Source organism: Platalea leucorodia (genome assembly GCF_965183815.1).
Source record: "Platalea leucorodia genome assembly, chromosome: 1".
NCBI lineage: Eukaryota > Metazoa > Chordata > Aves > Pelecaniformes > Threskiornithidae > Platalea > Platalea leucorodia.
The window spans coordinates 111,958,377-111,979,931 of record NC_138823.1 but is presented as its reverse complement, the minus strand read 5'-3'; the positions used below and the strand labels follow the sequence as shown (position 1 = coordinate 111,979,931).

Genomic DNA, 21,555 nt, shown 5'->3' with positions numbered 1-21,555 from the left:
AAGGGCCAGTATAGATAACATTGTTCTGAGCCCAGAACAGAAATAAAACAAATTAAAAATGAAGAAAATTAAATATAAATGACATCGGGTTATATATTTGTCTTTCCTGCTTTTCTTACCATAGTACTGCCAGGAAAATTCACACTTTCTGAAGGGACTGAGGGTTAGGTACAATAGCATATGAATAATCAGATGAAAGGTCATTGCAGCTGACAAGATTGACATCCTGCTGTGGATTTGTTCAAGTCTGTAGTTGAAAGCATGAGACATGGGGAAGGTACAACATCTTCCACCACTTCAAGACTCAAGCCCTCCTTTAAAGCTGCTTCTCTGCCTTTGAAAGGAGAAGCTTCTGAATTCCTGAAGTAAGACAGATCTTAAACCATATGAACCACTTTCTGTGCTGACAGAATTTAGTTAAAGCTCATTATGTAAAAAGGTGCTATAAGGAAACTTTATAGAGTGAATGCTCTTTATAAACTGGAAGCTAAGGTTCAGCCAGTTTCCATTTAATCCTCCAATATTGCCTGCAGCAGTCAAGTAAATTTCATAACAGACTCCCTCCCCCCAAATGAAAACCATGTGCCTGCTTCATTTTTTTACTCCTTTCCTAGTCCCCCCGTTCAAACCTCTCCTCAGTGCTTTAAAGAACCTTGCAACAATTCATAGAACTAAAATAGCAGAGTTAACTCTGGCTGTTATTAATTAGGCCACATTAGCACAAGTACTGTCCTTCCTAAACAAGCTGAATTACAGGCAAATTGACAGGGGTGTATGGCAATGAAAAGTGTTAAAAAGCATGTATGTACATTCTCTACTCATGGAGCTTCAAAAATTGCATTAGGATTTTCTTTCTCCATAGTGAAATTAGCTTAAGTAGAGAAGCAAGTAGGCAAAGCAGTGCGATTTGATAAGTACTCATTTTAGTTAAATTGATCTAGGGCAACAAGAGAAGCCTTGATTTGGGGCTTTTGCTTATAGAATGCTTGAATGTCACCAGTTTTAGAAATAATGTATTCATTGCATATTGTTCAAATAATTTCAGATTTTTTTTTCTGATTTATGTCATTGGAGACTTCTTCTCTAAGCGAAAAACATTTCTGGAACAACCATAGACTTTCTTCATGACCTTAGCATGCTAATGCATAAAACTAACTACCGGCAGGCATTAGCAAGCAGGAGTCATGGGGACATCTGCCCTTCCTCTAGATCCTCATTCTGTCCCTCAGAGAGTGCCACCACTGGCAGTCGACCTCATAATTTCAGTACTGCAGAACAGCACAGGCATTTTATTGACCCCTCAGATGGCTGAGGGAACAGCTACTATTTTTCTCAGAATGATGGCTCTACTAATCCTTTTTCAAGGCTTAAATGCAACTTTAAAATACATTGTACGTAAAACTACATACCTGAAACTCTGCGTACAAGTAAAAACAATTAAGTGTGCAAGGGAAAAGTCTCAGGAAATTTTTAAGAGCATTCCAGAAACAATTTTATATCTGCTAGAACCCATTAATCAACAAGTCTATTTAAATGTGATGGAGTTGAGGTCTTCTGCTCAGGTTGCCAAGACATCCTGATGAGAAAACAACTCTCATGTTTGTCTTTCATTCTGACCAGAGTTTAAAATGAGGCTGTGGCTCCCCTAAAAAGTTTAGCTATGGCCTTCGTGCCATGAGGACCATGCCCCTAATGCTGTATGTGCTGTCGATCCGTAGTGACAGTTAGGAGGAAGATTCTTCCATCATCATCAAGTAAAACTAAAAATGAATTCTTACTCTGAGATGTCAGTGCAAAGAAGCAGAAGATAGGATTGTGAAGCATTTAGGGTTTCTCTAGTGATATTCAAAGATTAAGAGAAATGTTAAAAATAGAAGATCAAATTCTGAAACTTCCATTCAGTGTCACCATAAATGGAAGTTAAAGCTAAGAGGGATAGAGAATTTAGTTTAAATTGTTGATTGGAACCTTTTTTTTAATTAATAAACGTGAATTATGCTGTTGAATTTTTGAGACATAACTTAAGTCCTTTGTCTGTATTCTTTTTCTTCCTTGATAACACTGTTGCTGTCAATTGCTGTTTTCTAGACTTTTGTCTTTCCATGTGTTAGAGTGTTTTGTTAATCCTTGTGATGATTTTGGGAAGCATTTTTAACACATATTTACAAAGTTAAAGGGAGAACTAACAGATCTCTATTGTCATTTGATCACAACTGTCAAATTTTAACATATGATTTTCATGTTGTTCTCAAATTCATTTAAAAATCTTGGCATTAATTAGCAAAAGAAGAAAAATATACTTCTAAAGACATCTCAGTACTGCACAGTAATATGAGGTTGATGAACTATTGTGTGTTGTGTGTTTTACTATATAAACACCTAATTTCAAAATATAGCAATAACATTTTTCTGGACCGTAATCCATCAAAACCAATACTGTTTTGTAAATCTGAAAAATAAAACTACTATTTCTGCTGGTATGAAAAGAAGAAAGAGCGCTTTTTGCCTTTAGATTGGTTCCTCTTAGAAATTTACTATGAGAACAAGAACTGGACTAAGATGAGGTTCTTGAAGGGTTTCTGTGCTCTCTCTATTTGCAGTCTCAAACGATTCTGTGGTTACGCTTATTTTCTGAGATAAAATAGCTGATTTTAAAGCACTAAAGTATTTCCAAGCATGTTATTTTAATCCAAATTTGAAAGACCAGTTGTTTCTGAACTTAATACGAGTTCCAAAGTCTGACCGCTTTTGCAAACAGAAAAGTATGAGTACTTCAAGAGAAAGATTCAGGCAGCTAGCTTCAACAGCAGAATCACATTAGTCTAACATCACTAACCTAGCAGTAGAGAGAACATTCTGCATGCCTGAACGATGTCTTTAGCCTGTCACTTAGAACTTATACCTAAATAGATAAATGATAATGAACAAAATGTATTTACCAGTCCAGTTTTCCAAGAGACAACTACGAATGTCCATCTGGGATTCATCGTTAACAGGCTAAAATGCAAAACCTGACTGAACAGCAGTAGCCCAGCACGTTTTGAGTTTTGCTCTGACTCCTGTTTGCGTCAGTGGAAGCAGGATCTGTTGTCTTGCTAGCTAATCAACATACAACCCCAGGTTACATTACACAGCTCCATGTCCAGGTCCTCAGTTGCATACTTCTCTTTGTAAAATTATTCCTACTTAATTACAGTGAACCTTTAAGCAACTGAGGGTGCATTTACTTCAGCGTTTTAGAGCTTTTGAAGCAAATCTCCATTTACCATGTTCTGGTTCACGTTGTGGATCTACCTCAGAGAGAGGAGATTGGATTCCTACCTCATTTGCTTTTCTCCCATAATAAGCTGCAATCAAAATTAGGCACCTACAATTTAGTAATCAAACACAAGGAAAATATAAGCTAAATACCTTGTAGCTACATTTGGGTATCAGTTACATATGTGGAACGTTTTTATTATTTTTTTGCGGTACCATGTTCCTTAAATTTGAAAATTGTCCTAGCTTAGCATAGTTTACCTTCACGAAGTTCAGCAAAGACTTCATTGCCTTCAATAGCTGAGCAATAATAATAACAAAAAAGCAAACATCAAATTTATGACAACTCTGCTGTCTTTGATGTTCCCTTCTTGAGTGATGTGTTTATGCAAGACAAATAAGTAAGCTATCTCCATGAGCCCTACTTGAAAAAGCTCCAGATTTGTTCTGGAGATGGAGTATCTCTTCTCTCTTCAAGTATGTGTTGATGGATTAAGGGAGAATGCAGGCAGGCCCTAACTGTCAATTGCCTGTAAGCAAAAAGGCTTGGCTAAAAAGATGGAGCATTTGTCAGTGCTGAAAGGGAAAACTAGGTTATACATACATCTGAGCTGTCCTTTTATACCTTATACACTTACCGCTTATTCAGGTCACATTTTCTGAATGCATTACTGCTTTTTCCTTCAACCCACAGAGTATTGACTCTAAGCCTTTGAATATTTTGTTATGTGTAAAAAGGAAAGAACAGATAAGGAACATCTGTGTCAATGGATATATGGGAGCAGTGACAGTGAATTTCAGCAGTACTGAGGATTTTATTATATAGTGCAAATTCGTCTTGGCAGCCTGTCTCACCTCTGCTGCTGTAAATTAGAAGGCAAATGACTTATGTTCACTGATCTGAAATTAGCCCAATACCATGTCCCTTCTATATCTCTCAGTGTCCCATGTGCCTTTTATTCTTCTGAAAAATTGTGGAAATATTATTTCCCAAATTTTACAGATAAGGAACTGATGTACACAGTCCTGAATACATCTCAGTTAAAACTAAGCATTTAAGTGAGATTTTTGAGGTAGTCCATTTCTGGTACTCCATTTGAGGTACTCCATTTTTGGTTAATGGAGTAATATCCTAATCATAGTAACGATAATCATAGTCAAATGTCAGAGCCATAATCACCTTCTGAAAGTGTCTCTCTCTCTGTTGCGTATAATGAGGGCAATTCGGTTACCATCTCGCGATCCTCAGTCAAGCATCTAATGGTAGTTGAGGTGAATGTGGGTCATAAGGTTAACCTCCAAAGTCACCCCACACATGCATGGCAAAAGCAAGAAATCCCACAATGTGACGTCATTTTTCAGTGAGAAATCCTTTCTTTGACCGTCTTAACTAACTCCCCAGGTCACATATTCCATTGCAGTCCATATCAGTAGTAACTGTAAATTAATTTTATGTGGCAACTGTGTTTTGATCATTTCTGGTTTCCTATAATTGGAGGATGGACTGAGTGCAGTGAACAGTAGTCGTCTTTCAAAAAGTTCTATTCTATTCTATTCTATCCTATTCTATTCTATTCTATTCTATTCTATTCTATTCTATTCTATTCTATTCCCTGCGCTCACCATGTGTCGAATAACGATGAGACTGTTGTTTGCCTAAAATGCCAGGGGTTTTTCAGCTCCAAAAGCACTTTCAAGGACACATCACACAAAGGTCACAAGTGGAAACAGGATATTATTTTTATTTGTATTTTTCTGACTCTGTCTCAGAGCCGATGCTCACAGGCATTAGCACAATGCGCACGAGTAGCCAGGAGCAGGCTGATGCGCTCTTCAGTTGAGCTTGAAGAAACCTCCCTTGCAGCCTGGCAAAGGCAAGGCACAGAGCTGCAGGAAGCAGCAGCAGGAACACAGGCCAAGCAGGCCCTGTTTCCTGAAGAGTGAGAACGCGAAGGATGAGGATCAGGACCGACCACACCGAAGAAGAAGAAGAAGAAGAAGAAGAAGAAGAAGAAGAGGTGTGTGGTACCGTGGGGTATTTTCCAAAGTATGATGCGTATCGATGACGAGCATACATCTGCCTTCCAAAACTTGCTCCGCCGCTGTGCTTCTTGGGCAGCGATGCATGAAAAGCGCTCTCGTGCCTGCCCTGCGCTTGGGTTGCGCGCAGGGAGAGCTGCAAAGTGGCAGCTGCGGATGGTGCAGCGAGCCTGGAGCCCTTCCAAGCCCCGGCTGTTTGGCACAAGCAAGAACCCCTGGGGAAATGGAGCCAAGGGAAGGGCAGAGCTCGCGCCTTTCCAAACCTGCCATGGGCAAGAGAGGCAGAGAGAGGCAGGGCACAAGCGGCGCCTCGGAGGCGCAGGAGCAGCAGGCAGGGACCGAGCGGAAAGGGCCCAGAGGAGCCCTGAGAAGGGGCTGTGCTCAGTGCTACAGAGGACAAGAAGCAACCCCCGGGGGCCACCCTGGGCCCACCCTGGGAGCCTGGAAAGCTTCCTCCCCCCGGATGCGGGGCACGAGGGCCACCTTCGTGGAGCAGGAGCAGCAGGCACTTAGCCCAAATGGCCCAAAGCAGCCCTGGCAAGTGCCCGTGCTCAACGCTGCGGAGGAAGGCAAAAACCCCCGGAGACACTTGCTAGCCCGCCGTGGGGAAAAAAAAGCCTTCCTCCCCCCAGCTGCAGGGCACGAGAGGCCATCTTCGTGGTGCACGAGCAGCAGGCAGTAACCCAGCCAAAAGGGACGAGAGGAGCCCTGACAAGTGGTCATGCTCAGTGCTGCAGAGGAAGGCAAAAAACCCCCGGGGAGCAGTGCCAATGTGCCCCGGGGGAAAATTCCTTCCTGACCCCAGCGCTGGCGATCGGCTATTCCCTGAGCACGTGAGCAAGACCTGCCTCCTCGTCCCACAGCCTGGTCATGCCTCCCAGCAGCTGCCCAAGCCCTCTTCTCCCTCGCCCTGGAGCCACCTCAGGAGCTTCCCAGAGTGGCCAAATGTCCCCGGCCTGAGCGACCTCGGGGGCAAGAATCCTCCCTGCGCCTGGTGGGACGCCAGTGGCTGCTCCAAAGCACTGGGACCCCTTGCTTGTTATCTAACATCTCTGCATCCCATTTCTTACGGCTGCTGCCCCTGGCTCCGTGGCGGATGAGGACGGCGAGCTCTGCAGTGCTCCTCCAGAAGGCATTCCCTTGCTCTTGCCACTGCCATCCAGCTGAAAAGGCCCGATAGCCTCGGGCACCTCCAGGGCTTGGTGGTTCTCCTCATCTCCTGAGGGGCTTGCGTCTGTTTCCCGAAGGCTGAAGCAGGATTTCCATCCGTCAGGTGGGCTTTGAAGGTGGCCCCGCCGGGAGCTGCCCTTGCACCGCAGAACCTCCAGCAGACTCGTCCAGCCTCTGGTCTTCCTCCCTCCAAGTTATTCCACCAGCTCCTCAAGGACCTCCTCCGGGATGTCTTCGGGCTGCGCCCAGGCCAGCTATGGCAGCGGGACACGGGACGATGCTGCCTTTTATCCTGCCCGGGGCATTGTGACTGCTGCGTTGCCGGGTGGTGGCACTGTGACATGGGGGTGACGGGGCCCCTCCTTGCACAGCCCCGCCCGCTGCCCCTTGTCTGGAAGCCAGGTCAGGCTTCGCAGGAAGATTACAGGTGGTTGATGCCCCATGCCTGTCAGTATTTAAGAGGCATTTGGATAATGCCCATCATACCGTGCTTTAACTTTTAGTCAGTCCTGAAGTGGTCAGGCAGTTGGACTAGACGATCGTTGCATGTCCCTTCTAGCTAAACAATTCTGTTCTCCTCTACTCTATTCTATTCTATTCTGTTCCTTCTGTTGTATGATTTTTATTTAGCGTAGGAAAACGTAGTCATGTCTTTTGGTCTTCCCTTTATTGTAAGTCAGTTTTCATGACTTCTGATCTACATTCTTTGTTTGGTACTTCGTTTTCTGATTGGCACAAAACCTAAATAGCGCAAAATTGGAAGTCACAATATTATTGAAACAGTTCTAAAAGTTATTTAGGCTCTTCTAGGTTTTGGACTGAAAGCCTGCATCAATTCTTATTTCAACATTCATGCGCCTCTGTTAAGGAATAAAAGGCCTTTTACCACTTGCCATTTGATTAGCTCTTTCAAGCTCTGCATTTTGTTGAGCTCAGTTAAGCAGACTAGTGGGGAAAAAACATTCAGGCAAATTAAAAACCCAAGGAAACAGGTATATGGAACAATCAATTATAACACAAAGAAACTCTAGCTTTATTCACTCCACCGTATGTAAGGTATAGATATATAAGAATGACATACAAGGAAATAATGCTTTCTCTTTAAAAAGTATCCTGTGATGTGCACTTAAAAGATATGACTTACAGTTATGTAACACCTATGTTGTTGTACAATATTATTTTCCAACTAGCTTAACATATCAAATATTACAGTACTCTCTCTTTTGGTGTGAAACACCAAGCATTTTGATGCATGTGTTGTACTTAAATTTAACCTAGGTTGGATCTAGTCTCACGAAACAACTGCAAGCTAAAACAATTATTTAAAAAAAAAATCTTTATTTTATTTTATTAGATGTCACCTCTATACATTTTGTTATAGCTTGATTCCCCTTCGTTCCAGTTTTCTGCTTAAATAGCACTAGTTAGAATGAAAGGCCTCATACAAAGAGAATATTCAGAGTAGTGCTTATGGCTTGACACGAGAGATTTCTCCTGGCAAATGTTAATTGCTGTGCAACCTGCTTCAAATAAACTGAGATACAGTGAAGTGTTGCGAATTGATGGTATTATGAAGGCCCTGAAATGCTTCAGTATGTAGACATGTACAAATTGCGTTTCCAATTACACTGAACATCTGCTTAGATTTAAATGTTTGGAAAAAATACTATTCCGTCATGAGAGATTACTGTCAATTCTGCTTTCAATGCTATCAAATCCTAGTATTAACTTATGTAATATTAAGTAACAGGTACTGCTGTTGAGGTAGAAGAAACCCTCAACACAAAGTTGAGGAGTTAAAGTCGGATGTAACTTCCAAAATAGCTCAGAACATTTGAAGATGTGAATTTACCCAAGTGAACTATTTCATGCCTTTGTTCATGCAAACTGGTGTAAGATATTAAGTGGAAAAATCAGTCCTTACTATTTTCCTTCCTTTTTTTTTCCCCCTTGTGGTCCCTCATAGCTTCTATAACAACTCGTTTCGGCAACTATGTGCTCTAATCAACTGATCTGTAAAAGGTATGAAGCTGTTTTTTTGGAGAACATGTAAGATTTTCTGTCTCTGTATAGACACGGTGAACTCTCCAGATTTCTGGTAACGATTGTGCTGGGAACAGAGATGAAGAAAGCATGTCTTAAGGGACTGCTAGGGCTTATATTCAGTGTGCAGCTTCCTGAATATAAGTTTTCAGGGATAACGTTCATGGTCATTCCACATGAAGTTGCTGATCCTTCAGTTTATTGAGGCTTAGCCATGGTACCTGCCTTCTGAGGTGTCCACGCTAGGAACCTGACGGGGCAAAACAAAGATCAGGCTTCTTAAATGCCAGGTTGACGCCAAATGGGAACATAATGTGGAAGATCAATGCAGAAATGTAACTGTAATGCTTTATCAGGTTCTCTGTGCTCTTAGGGGTATATTTAGAACTTTCTAATTTTCTGACATTCAAGGAAGGCTTAAGGAAATGAATACTGCTTTCCTAAGATTGGTTTCCACTAAGTAGTTGATGTATATTTTCCAGCCAAATGAGATTTCGTTATGGGAACGTCAATAAAATGTATAGTGTAATAGCCAGTGATGTTACTGCAGGCTATTGTTAAGTCCGTACATTAGCATTCAGAACTGCAATATTTCTGTTGTGTTTTCATAAATTTAGGTCCTGTATTTTCATTGTTCAGGTTAATGGTATAGGATCATTAACTCCAAAGCAAGAGAAATCTGGAAGCACCGCAAAGTTCATAGGAAGCATTGCATTTAAAAACCTGTATTGGTTTTTGTTCAGTTAAATATACAGTATTCAAATACTAATTGCTTCTTACATTAAATTCTCACAGGGCATCTAATGCACATTATTGACTAAGTAACCATGAAATGTACTATTTTCAAAACTATGTTTTGCTTTTTTTTTAATGAGGGTAGTTTCTGAAAGAAATCACCTCTTTCATGTGTATAGCTCTGAAATACCTGCCTGGCTTTAGATTTCTTTTTGCCTTACTGCAACTTGGAGAGAAATTTTATGCATGGGTAATAAAACTCATGAAATTAAATGTTAATAATGGAAAAGTGGATAAAAATAGTTAAGTACTGAACTGCTAGAAAGGAGTGGAAGATACTGATACAAAGTGGGAATTTATTTTCCACCTAAGTATGCTGTTCCATTCACGTCTTGCAACTAGCACTCTTGAATCCCACATCCTTGGTGTGTGCACGGTCAGGAGTTCTCTATCTTAAATGCTTTTGTTACAAAGGCCAACGTTAACAGGGCAGAGTATAAACCAGGAAAGATCTCCATGTGCCAGAGTTTCTGTTGATGAAAGTTCCTTTGACTGCCCAGGACATAATGTACTGAGGAAGAAGAACCGAACACTCAAACTGAACAGCATCGATCCTGTTTACCAGTGTAGTCCACCTGTGTTTCTCCACAGCGCTCCTTTGACTTAAGTCAAAATGCTGTAGTTCAAACCACAGTCACAGTTCCCTTTCTAAAGGGCTACAAAGGTCAGTGCAAGAGTACGCAGGAATGAGGAGAGATGTAGCGAATCTCTGCCTGCAGCAGGCTGAGGGTCTGCAGGGAGATACTCCCATCTGGATGTACTTTACAACACTAAGCAGGTGCCAGTGTTAAGTGGCATTCCTCTGTGGATGAGCAAGTTTTGCGGTCCTGGGAAGGGTAAGTACTCTGAGCTGACAGACTAGCTCTAACAAAACAATGAATGATGTATAAATAAACCGCAACACTTACATGGCAGGTGAAAGATGGATGGAGTACTTAAAAGAAGGCTCTTGGGAACTTAGTGTGGCGTGCAAGATTGGAAACCCTATACTGATTATGTACTTTGTACTGGGAGAAACAGGTGAGGTCCCCAAGGACCGTCAGAAACCCAGTGATATATTAGCATGATGGTACAATGCTGCTGTTAATGGTTCCTTTGCTTACTATTAGCCCAGCAGTAAGTTTGTGAATATTTGAGGCTTCCTGACTATTGAGATTTCTTTTCCTTCTAAAATGTATTCTTGCCATAGTATGCATGCCTATCTGAGAAAACACATGATTTCTATAACAGAACTATTAGAAGTGTTCTTACTATTCAATATTGTTAAAGATTGCACATTTTGAAATAACAGTTCTTCTACATGTTGGACAAACACCTCAGTACATTTTTCAGTCCACAGTTGCAACTGTGTGTGACTTATTCCTATACCGCATGGCAAAAAGGTACTTCTGAAAAATCTCAGTTGTACAAAGCCTCACAGAAACCATCAGAATTTTCTCTTTATCATCAGTAGCTCTGTAGTCAAGTCTGGATATGACCCCTGAATATAATAAGCCTATGAAATATCTACAGAATTGTTATGAGAACAAGGGCAGTGGAAAGGTTCTCAGTATTTCCTCCCCACCAGTCTCCCACTGGTGGAGTACATAGTGCTTGAAGGCATGACGGTCCTAGCTTATTACCACTGTAGGAATACACTTACATTTATTTGCATGTACAAGTTAGCTTCCACAAAGGAAAACATCTGGAAACTTATTTTGGTTTTGTTTAATATGAGATATAAGCCACAATGAAATAAAATAGAATGAGAGCCTTTCACGTGGCATTCTTGACACCAAAATAATATAACCCATGTACAATCCAGGACACTTTATTTTTACATTCACTTGCATTTTTAAAAATTATTTGTAGTTAGGCTTGTCCATGCTTTTTGATCAGAGAAACTGCAAACATAATATTTAAATGCTGAATATAGTATTTGTAATAATCTAAAGTAGGAAAAATACTATTGAAAACCAGTGATTTGTAACACCATTGCTAGCAGTAAGTTACTGGCAATTCTGACTGAAAGAAGCAAAACCAGTGAGTATTTCAGCCTGTTGCAGTAATAAAATCAATGTGTTTCTAGAGTACCTTCCAGGTGATCAGTGTGGAGTTATCAGTGTTATACATGAAAGGTATGCCGCAGCTGGAGACAGGCTGTTTGATCCCTGAGCCAGTGCTTTGAATACAGCCACACCCCATCTTGCTATCAGGACGAGCCAGGTCTCATATCCAAATAGCAGAACAGCCAACCATCTTTGCTTAAATATTTCTGTGAATTTAGGATTTACACATTCAAACCCACCAAAAATGTGGGATTACAATCACATTTCAGTTCTCAGAGAAAAAAACACATCTGAAAAGTATATGTGTTTTTTGACTAACAAGGACAGATGCTCTCCTCTGCCACGTTTCCAGACTGATGGTGCAAGAGGTCGTCAGGGAGCTATACTTGGGCACCTGAGGGAAGGGGCCTGATTTTTGAGCACCCGGAAAGCCCCCTGAAGTCAGGGTCGGGTCAGCAACCTTGAAAATCAGAGAATTTATGCAGTTAATTACAAGCTTGTGTCCTTCCATTTTTGTATATTTTGGCCTGAGTTACAGATCTTTGTTCTCTTAATCTCCTTGCCATTCATTATAAATATTAATTATACCCTATGCTAATAAAGCCCTCTGAAATACTTGCTTCTCCACAAGAGTTAAAAAACTTTACTGGAATATGGTCTGCTATTAGAATAAAAGTACCTTCTTTTACTCTCATTATTTTCCAATACATCTGATGAAAACATTTGAGATTTATATAGACGTATTTAGCAGCTGTCTCATATTTACCTCGACTGTGAGGTATGAATTGAATTTAGTACTTTTTCTCAAGAATAAGTGTGTGTTTGACGATTAGACAATGGGAAAGGTGTTTCTGCTCTGTCACAAATGGTTTTCATTGTTTAATATTTTTTGGATTATTTAATGTCTCTTTCTTTTGTGCATTATACTGTGGCTGATGTAGCAGTCAGGACTTTTTCATTTTTATTTTGTAGCAGTAGGTGCTAAGGGAAGTAAAACATTAATATGAGAACTACGCTAAGTATTAGGGTCATACCTTACTTCAGTTATTGAATTTGAAAGATGATTTAGGAAACTGAATTACTAAGAAGATTAATTGCCTGGGTTATTTTGGCTGCAAAACCAATTTGCTGAGTAGATTCTTGGGGAGGAAGAGGGTGAGGCCAGAACTTGAAGAACAGATTTTCATGGGGTGCCTGAGAGGAGCTCACTGTGGTGCATATATTCTGTGCCAGTATTATGAACTACTGAAAGAATCCTGGAAACTTATCCAGGAAACCTGGTGAAGTTTTATCATCTTTATGCTCAATTCTGAACTGCTTTCAGTCTGATGTGCAGGTTTCATAATTTATTATTTTCAGTATTTCTGTTAATGGATGACAAGACGTAGGATTTCCATTGGGATACTTACACTGAGCTTTGGAGGAGGAAGAACCTCTGTGGAAGGGGTTGTCTAGAACCATAATAAAAATAGACTGCTGGTGTAGGAAATTAATGAGTGTGGTTACTCATACAGGAGTTGAGGAAAAGCTGACAAATGAGGGCTCTCACGGTTTAAAGACATCTGCTAATGATGTCCGTCATTCAAAAGGTGTAAGGAACAAGAATGAAATGTACAGCAGAACTGAAGGAGGGACAACTGAGAAATTCTGGAAAGCTAATACAGTGTCAAACTTAAGAGTTAAATAAAAAATGACGTGGCCAACTCCCTGCCTCCCCAAATGCATACAAAACCTATACCTATCTGTATACCAACATGAGATGTGTAAGAGAAAAAACAGGTGACTTGAAATTCTTGGCAAAGAAAGGCTCTTGACATAGTACCCATTACAGAAGAATGTTGGAATGATAAAAATCAATAGGAGAGTGTAATACCTGGCCATAAACTGAACAGGAAGGACAGATGAGGTCATAGAGCTGGGGGAGCAGCATTAGGGCCATACTGTTGAGCCTTCTGATCAGGAAACGGATATGGAGTCCAGAACGTTATAGGAGATCAAAGTATCAACTAAGCCTAATGAGGCAGTAATAATGGGTGCCTTCATCTGCCTTCAGCTGGTCAAATGTCACGGTGGGACAGAGCATAAGGGAAGCAGTTTCTCATCACTCTGAGTGACTGCCTTTTTGGAACATTTTGTTCTAGAGCATGCAAACGGGATGGCAATTCTTGACTTAAGTGTCATACAGGAATGCAGTTAAGAAACTCTGAAGGCTGGTACCAGAGCAGGCCTTTTTGAGTTCAAGTCATGGCCACTGTAAAACTTAAATTCAACATTGAAGAACCAATAGCTAGTTCATAGAACCACTATTAGACTGGAGGATGTAAAAAGTCTTTAGGCAAAAGATACTAAATAAAAAGTAAGGAAATTAAATCCTAAGGATCAACATGGAATCCAGTTGAGGTGTTCTGTAGTAGAACAAGAGAGACAGCAGCCAAGTAGAAAAGCAGGAAGTGGTGTAATATGGTTACGTGGATCAGGATTTTTTTGAACCAAAGATATATGTTTCAGGCATCAAAACCCCATCCCTAGGGATGTCAATAAAAAGTAATTTTGTCTACAACATGTGTGTAAAAAGCTGTGAAGCTGTGGCATAAGAAGGACTTTGTCAAAGCCATCACGTCACACCCACAAAGAAAAGAAAAATTTTAGCAGAGCAAACAATCTGTAAGACATGGGCCTAGCAGAAAGCAGAAATGGAGAATAAGGACATTCCAGTGAACTGTGTTTTTCTTTTGTTGTGTTCATTTAGTATCACAGATGTGGTGCTAGGGACATAAGGGACTATAACATACTCACAGCATTTAGTGTGTCAGAATAAGGGACTGAGAGTTAAGAGGTAAATTAACAAGCAACAAGAAACAAACAACAAAACAAACAGATTTCACTCATTCAAAAATTGGTAAAGAACATTACTTTTGTTTAAATTAAGTACTGTTCCAGCATGAAATGGTGAGATACTTCAAATATGAGAGGTAGATGCAGGTAAAGTGGAGATAGATGTGATTCATTAATACAATGCTTACATGCCTCATACGGTAGAGAGATGATATTACCTTCTCCAGGTGAGCCCTATATGTTAGAAGCTTTGTTTGGAAAGAAGAATAATAAACTTACTAGTGATAAAAGACAAATTTCATTGGCAACAGGAACATGCTGATATGCAAAACATTCTGCAGCGTAACATCTTTCTAGAAATACAAGACCAAGCGGAATCAGGCATCAGATAGGGATACATTTAATATCCTTTTCAAATTTCAAATGAGTTAACATCTTCTTATTTGGAAAGAGGTGCTTTTAGGACGTGGGATGTGATTCCAATATGGCATTGTGTTCATAACACACGCTGTTACTTCCTTAGGCGGTGATTATGGCCATAGCTCTATGTTCAGCATGTACAGGAAAAACAGTATTATTATTTTCTTGTGGTTTGGAGGCACTAGTAGTAATTACATTTACCAACAGCCAGCTATCTTGCGGCTACAAAAATATGGAGAAAATGGTTACATCATTTCCTTTGTGGCCCCGAAAATCCTTTTCACTGAACTCTAGATGAAACTGTGAGAGAGTGGTATCTGTACAAATGCATATTTCAAATGCACGGCTCTACATTAAATAGAACTTTTTAAACATGGGGGGAGGGGTGCTGACAGCTTGTTTAATATGTTTCTGATTCCAGCATCTCCTTTGATTGGAATTTAGAAGCTGATCTTAGGTAGTACCTAGAATGGATTTGAAACCTTGCTGGCAGTTCAAAGAGAAACCACATTGTCGTGGGTGATTGGTTACGTGCATAATCAGTTACATTACAGTTGAAATGAACTAACTTGATATGAAATGAACCTTATGATTGCAAGATTTGCCAGGTGTTTACTAGGTGGACAAACATCCCATTATCCATGTGAAAAAAAGCAGAAACAATGTTTCTGATTCTCCTACCTGCCATTTGTGCTGCTGCATCAATAATGCAATGAAGTATTTTACTTCCTTAGCATGCAAGAGAGCCATTTATTGTTGAGGGATGCAAGGAAGATTAATGCTTGTTAATAATAATATTCATGATTAATTTCTGTTTCACAACTTTTGTTACTTTGCTATATAATCTTTTTATCAAAAGAACCCTTTTATATGTGTATTGTTATTGTATTTATCAATTAAGGGACCCATCATCAAGCATCAGATATTCTTACAAGTTCTGGAGTGTCTGAGAAAAAACAGGTTTCTTTAAATCATCCTGAAGCCATAGCCTGCATGGTGATAGTTTTTCTGGCTGTGTTTTAGATAGATAAATAGGTACTCACACATAAGTCCCAAAGAAAGCCACAATATGCATTAATAGTCTGTATATCTTACTACCTTAAGGAACAGTACAGTCATAGAAAAATGAGAGTTTCACCTTTTTCCTTGAAGAATCTGTTCAAGTTGAAAAAGTGTCTTGCACCACTGTATGTACCATATGATCTTGTAAAGGTCTTAATTCCCAAGCGGTCGAAGATAAAGCTCCTGTTTGAATCTAGATTTTCAGCCTTGCAAGTCTTTTACATGACGATGAAATTTAAAATTGTTTCTGCAGCCATATTGTATTTCTATCTCATAATCATATTTCATTTGAAGTTAATTTTATTCTCATTTTCTTCCTTATATGTCCCTTATCTTTTAAGTGAGACTCAAAAGAAACTCAAATACTGAAAGAAAAATTACAATATTGAACTGAACATGCCCACTGGTAATACAAATATTAATGCAGAAAAGTAGTGTTGGTTGAGTAATTGTTTCGAACAAGGTGAGAATACAAGAAATAGCTAGAGTTAGTATTTGATCCTCCTTGTGAAAGCAGATGGCTAAGGGATTTTAGCTCTGCCTGTTATAAAAAATTTAACCACTTTTTAACTTGCAGTTATTAACAATGTTAGGGAAAAGAGCAGAATTAATCACTGAAGTTATTATATCTGAATTACTGTGAGCTTCATAGCAGCTGATGTAAGTATCCTCCATAGTTTTTCTCATTACAAGCGACGAGGAAACGATGAAACAACTGAGAATATATATGATGAGATATATTAAATTACCCTTGGTTTGCATTACACAAGTAAAACATTAAGATCTTTGCTTAAAAGATTTTATGTGGACTTCCTTGCATATAGTATTGGGAAAATAATATTGAAGTAATTTTTTAATTAAATTCTTTTATTCTCTGAGGTTAGAAGATATAATCATATGAATTGTTCTATTTGCTGTAGTTCGAATAAAGTCATGTAATAACCTATACTGGCTAAATAAATTTAAAATGTAGTGACTTCTATTGTTTTTATCCATCACCATACAGTATTTTCTTTTTGTAACATGGGCAAATCTGATACTGTCTGCATATACAATAAATAATCCCAAAGCAGTATTGTAGCAACTAATGATAGAGAATTACATATATTCTGCATTGTATATATAATATCTATATAGTTTTTCAAATTCAGTCTTCAAGAAAACACATATTTAAAAAAAAATTATGTAGCAAAAGTTGATTCAGGAGTCATTATAACAGATGGCACAAATCAGAGCAACCCTATCTTCTGTTGACTTCAGTAGAATGCAGAGATTTTTTTAATGTTTCATGATGTTTAATTTTTTTCTTTCTTGCAAATAGGAGAGGCTTTTCCTTTACAGTGCTAAGTGTCGGGAAGAAAGACATAAACATGTATGAACAGAAAAAAAAATCCTACACGAACATGTCACAAATAACAGCAGGACACTGCTAGTCCTATTGTAGAGATAAGATTACAAAATGGTGACGTCAGGTTTTATTCTCATTAACCAGTAGACAGACAAGAGAGGTTCCTTCTTTAATCTACAAGATGACTGTATTTGGAGTAAAATGAAATGACATGGAAAGGATATTCCTGAAAGACAGACGACTGTGCTTCTGATTCCCTTACAACGATCTCAATATAATGAGTGTAAAATGCCACCCAAACATTAATTTCATTCACAAAATCTCAAATGGTAACAGATAATATAGTAATAGAGTATTTCTAGCCTGGAAAGTAAGCCATATGGGGGAAAAAAAAATAAAAAATGGATCTACTGATGGCCATCATCTTTTACATGATCCTCTTGCTACATCAGTTCCTTATGCTGAGCTAAGGTGAATACAAAGGGGATAGAGGACTCTACCACATCAGAAGGATCATGACTATTTGAGTGGTACAAGGCAGTGGAGGAGACCTTCAACTTCCATCTCTTTGTCCTCAGACTTTCCCTGTCTTTGATGATAATGGATGTGAACATTGCATTCTCCCAGAGGCTAGGATGCAGTAATCTTATATGGTTCCTTCATAGTTTTTAGAATGCACATGAGGAGCAGTCAGTGAAGTTGTTTTTTCAGTATATTTTTGGGAATGGTAAGAGTGGAACACATGAAACAGGAAATTACACAGTTCTTTTAAACAGTGTTGCTGATGTGGGAAAAAAAAAAAAAACAATCTTTGGCCAGATTCATTGTTTGGGGGTTGTTTTCTTCAAAAGAAAAGATGGAACTGAGCATACTAATATAGGCTTAATAATTGTAGAAAATAAGAGTAATAAGAGTAAGGCCAATGGCAGTGTTTTCGAGAAAATAATGTATCTGAGAGGGAAAATCAACACCGTACTTATCATGAAAGTGGAAAGGAAGCTTGACTGCGTCTTAAGCAATTCTTTTAAAAGAGAATAGAAGTTAGACTGGTGATCCTTAAAGATACTGCACGTTTTTCTTAGTTTATTCTGTAAAGAAAAGGGAGATGGAATTTGAGTCTAACAAAAGGAAATCTTTTAAAAGTAATATAAGTCTGCCTTATCAGAATAAGAATTTAGAGACCCGGAACACAGGAAGGCATGAATTTTGTGGAGACCTGAGTAGCTGCTAGAGAATTCGTGTTTTTCTTTAACCAGATGGTGCCACTTTTAGGTAGAGCCTTTCATTTGCCATCTAAAGAAGTCCTTATGCACCTGAGTGTGTTGTTGATTTCAAGTTCAAATAAGCATGTTTTCTTGCATTTAGGTCACAAATAATCAATTAAATGCATAAAGAAAGCCTAAGTAAGTAAGTTACGGAGAAAGGAGGCCAAACTTTCAATGCTGTTTGATTAAGGACATAACTGGAAAGATTCTAAATATGAGTTAAAACAAGCAATTATATTTTCCAATTCTGTCACTTGGAAAAAAATTCTGAATGTCACACTTGAATGTCTACCAAAATTGGCGTTAACCTTCCGAAAGAGAAATAGAACTAATGATTTGGTACAGCGCCAAACAATTAGACCAGTGAACAGACATTCTTCCACCAGCATCTATTATCGGAAATATCTGGATTTCTAAATGTCAGCTAAATAGGCTCACCCCACAAGCTAAGAGAAAGCTGACCTGACCTTTTGACACCACCTGTTCAGGAATGGGAATTTCTTAAGCATGCTATTCTACACAGATAAAAGGTTCACAAAATTTGACCTGGAAAGAATGGCTAAAGGAATTAGTTTTGTTTAGTCTAGAAAAGAGCAGACTGAGGGAGGATGTGATTACAATCTTCCAGTACGTAAAAGAATGTTATAAAGATGATAGTGATTGGTTTTCTGTGTCCAGTTGGGGAAAAGACAAGAATAAAGATGTTTAATACAAAGCAAAGATATTTAGATTATGTATTAGGAGAAAAATTTCTAACAATAAAAATAAAGAATATGGTGCAGGCTACATAAGAAAATTGTCATCTTGCTAACTGGAAATTTTCAAGCATAGTTAGACCAACACCTGTCATTAATAGTCAAGATTGCTAGTTTCGTTCACGGTGTAAGGTGAATAGGTAGATGTATTATATGGTCACTTAACAGTCTTTGCCCATCTTTCATTTCTATAGCTGATACATTTGGCAAGGCAAATTTTATTTCAGCTTGTTGTTACATTGGATATGAAAATAATTGGTTAATGGGAGGCTTTTTATTTTTATAGGATACTTCAATAACAAATCATTTTTAAGAATTCTTATTATGTGGTTAAGATAGTGTTAGAAGGATGACAGAATAATAGGTAAGGAAATGATAAAGATTACTTATTGGCTTTGGATGCAGAATTCTATTAACAATAGCAGTGAGTTTGCTATTATGAATTTCTTTTTCTGTTACTTGAGAATTTCGGTATTATACCTTGTTTTCTGGTTGAGGTTAATAACAAGGAACTGGAAATTGTGATGAATAATCATCCCATACAGATATACATGGAGCTGAAGCATGGCATACCCACTCGAAAGAACAGAAATAACATCAAAATTATAGCATCTTTCCTGAATGTTTGTAGGAACTACTAAGACAGCATTTCATAGTGTCACCCATCATGAGCTCAAAAGCAACTGAGTAACAGTGAAAAAAACCACTAGAGCGTAAGTTGTGCATAGGTCTTCAATACATATTGCAGATTAAAAGTGAAAGTGGATGAAGGTTTTAATTCTCATTCCATGTTGGTACTAGTTGTCTGTTGGTGATTGAAAGCATGACATGCTTGCCAGCTCAGTTTCTTATGTTTGATGTTGGATATAAGAGCTTAAAGATATGTTAGACTTGTAAAGTCTTACTGAAGCATTTATTTAGATGCATAAAATAGAGAGTAGTGTCAAACATCAGGGCTTTCATTTTACAAATTAAACAAATTACTTGGATTGTAGCTCCCTGTATTTTCAGATTTTCTGTGAAAGAACATGATAATATTTATTTCTCTTTTCCTGTTGAGTTTAGGAACTGATTATACTTTTTTATTACATACGTGTTTGTTGTTTTGGTTTTTTTTTCTAGGTGCTGCACAATGGACTTGTGATGGAAATGAATCATCCAACAGCTGGGAGGATAGCTGTTCCAGGTTAGATGTTTAATTCCTTTTTCTAAATAGAGCTTGAAATTAAATGCTACATGACATCCTGAGTAGTTGTGGAACTCAGCTGAGGACATGACACATCTTCACATTTCACTCAAATGAACAAAAGTTTAACCAGGAAGGCATTTGTGCTCATATTCATTCTGGTAGCAGAAAAATGGGTTAAAATATGTGTCAGAATAGCTTCTGGTTTTCATCGGTCAGTTGTCATAAAGCATGAACATGGATTTGATAATATTTGCAAACTCCCACTGCTAGAAATATTACTGCTAAATCATCTACACGAATATGTGAATCTGTTTTTGATTTAGGTCTATTCTGTAAGTTACACAGGCTTCTTTTAGGGACATTTCTGTTGTAAAAAAAAAAGAAAAAAAAAAAAGAAGAAGGAGGAGGGAAGTTCGCACTGAAGGTTTCATCACACTAATTTGTTTAATGAGATTAGACATGAAGCTCTGCAATGATGAAGTCTTAAATAGCTATTTTGGATTTCCAAAGAATACAAAAGTAATGAACTAGTCTCTGCTCTTTTAAGCTCTGAGTGGATCAGATCTTGAAGCTGGTGTAGCTTTGCTTCCACTAGAGTTAGTTATGAAATGGGGTTAGGTTCCTCTAGAGCCATTACAAAAATTCTCATTCAGATCCTCGCAGTTGGCTCCATTTTGACAACTGAGCCTTATCTGATAATCTACTAGCTATTGGGTCAACTTTTTCTGCTCTATGCTTTTCTCTCTCTGAACTCACATTGAGAATTGTTTCCTCTCTCATTCAAAGCACCATGTCATTTTTATTTTTATAACATCTTCTCCTTACATTGTGATTTTCTGTGCCAAATTCCATCCTCTGACACAGCATCCAGTTGTCATCAATTTCAGTTGACTTGAGCACATGTAGTGGTAAGAAGAATTTGACCCATAAAATTTATCTTAATTTGCACATCCTGGAGTCACACTGGGATGCAGAAAGAATTATTTGAAAGAAATCAGTCCCATATTAGATCATGTTTTCTCCATGAGTAGAGGGGGTGTTTTGTGTGCGTGTATGTGTATGCTTCATATTTGCTCTTTATCACAGATTGCATTCCACATTTGGTCCCGCTAGGCTTGGATGTTTGGTTGACTGTATTCAAAAATGCTTCTCTAATTTAGATGCACATATCTGGAAATAGTAATCCTTTTGTTTTAGTTTCTAACAGAAAAGTAATCCTGGTTTATTTATCCAAAATGAAAAGATTAATAAGGGTTTTGATTTAATTCTTTTTAAAGAAGTGGGCAGAAAAACCTAGCAGATGGTAGAGAAAGTGCCTAAGGTTTTC

At 38.5% G+C, this 21,555-nt stretch overlaps 1 protein-coding gene across 1 annotated transcript in view; it reads left to right on the top strand.

The window, feature by feature from the left end:
* The window catches only part of SUGCT (succinyl-CoA:glutarate-CoA transferase), a gene marked incomplete at both ends in the record, with an annotated part of 332,869 nt that overhangs the window by 255,377 nt on the left and 55,937 nt on the right, over positions 1–21,555 (top strand). Inside the window, one exon of the mRNA XM_082310601.1 lies at positions 20,162–20,225. Coding sequence (XP_082166727.1) covers positions 20,162–20,225 — 64 coding nt within the window. The remainder of the gene's footprint in view (positions 1–20,161; positions 20,226–21,555) is intronic.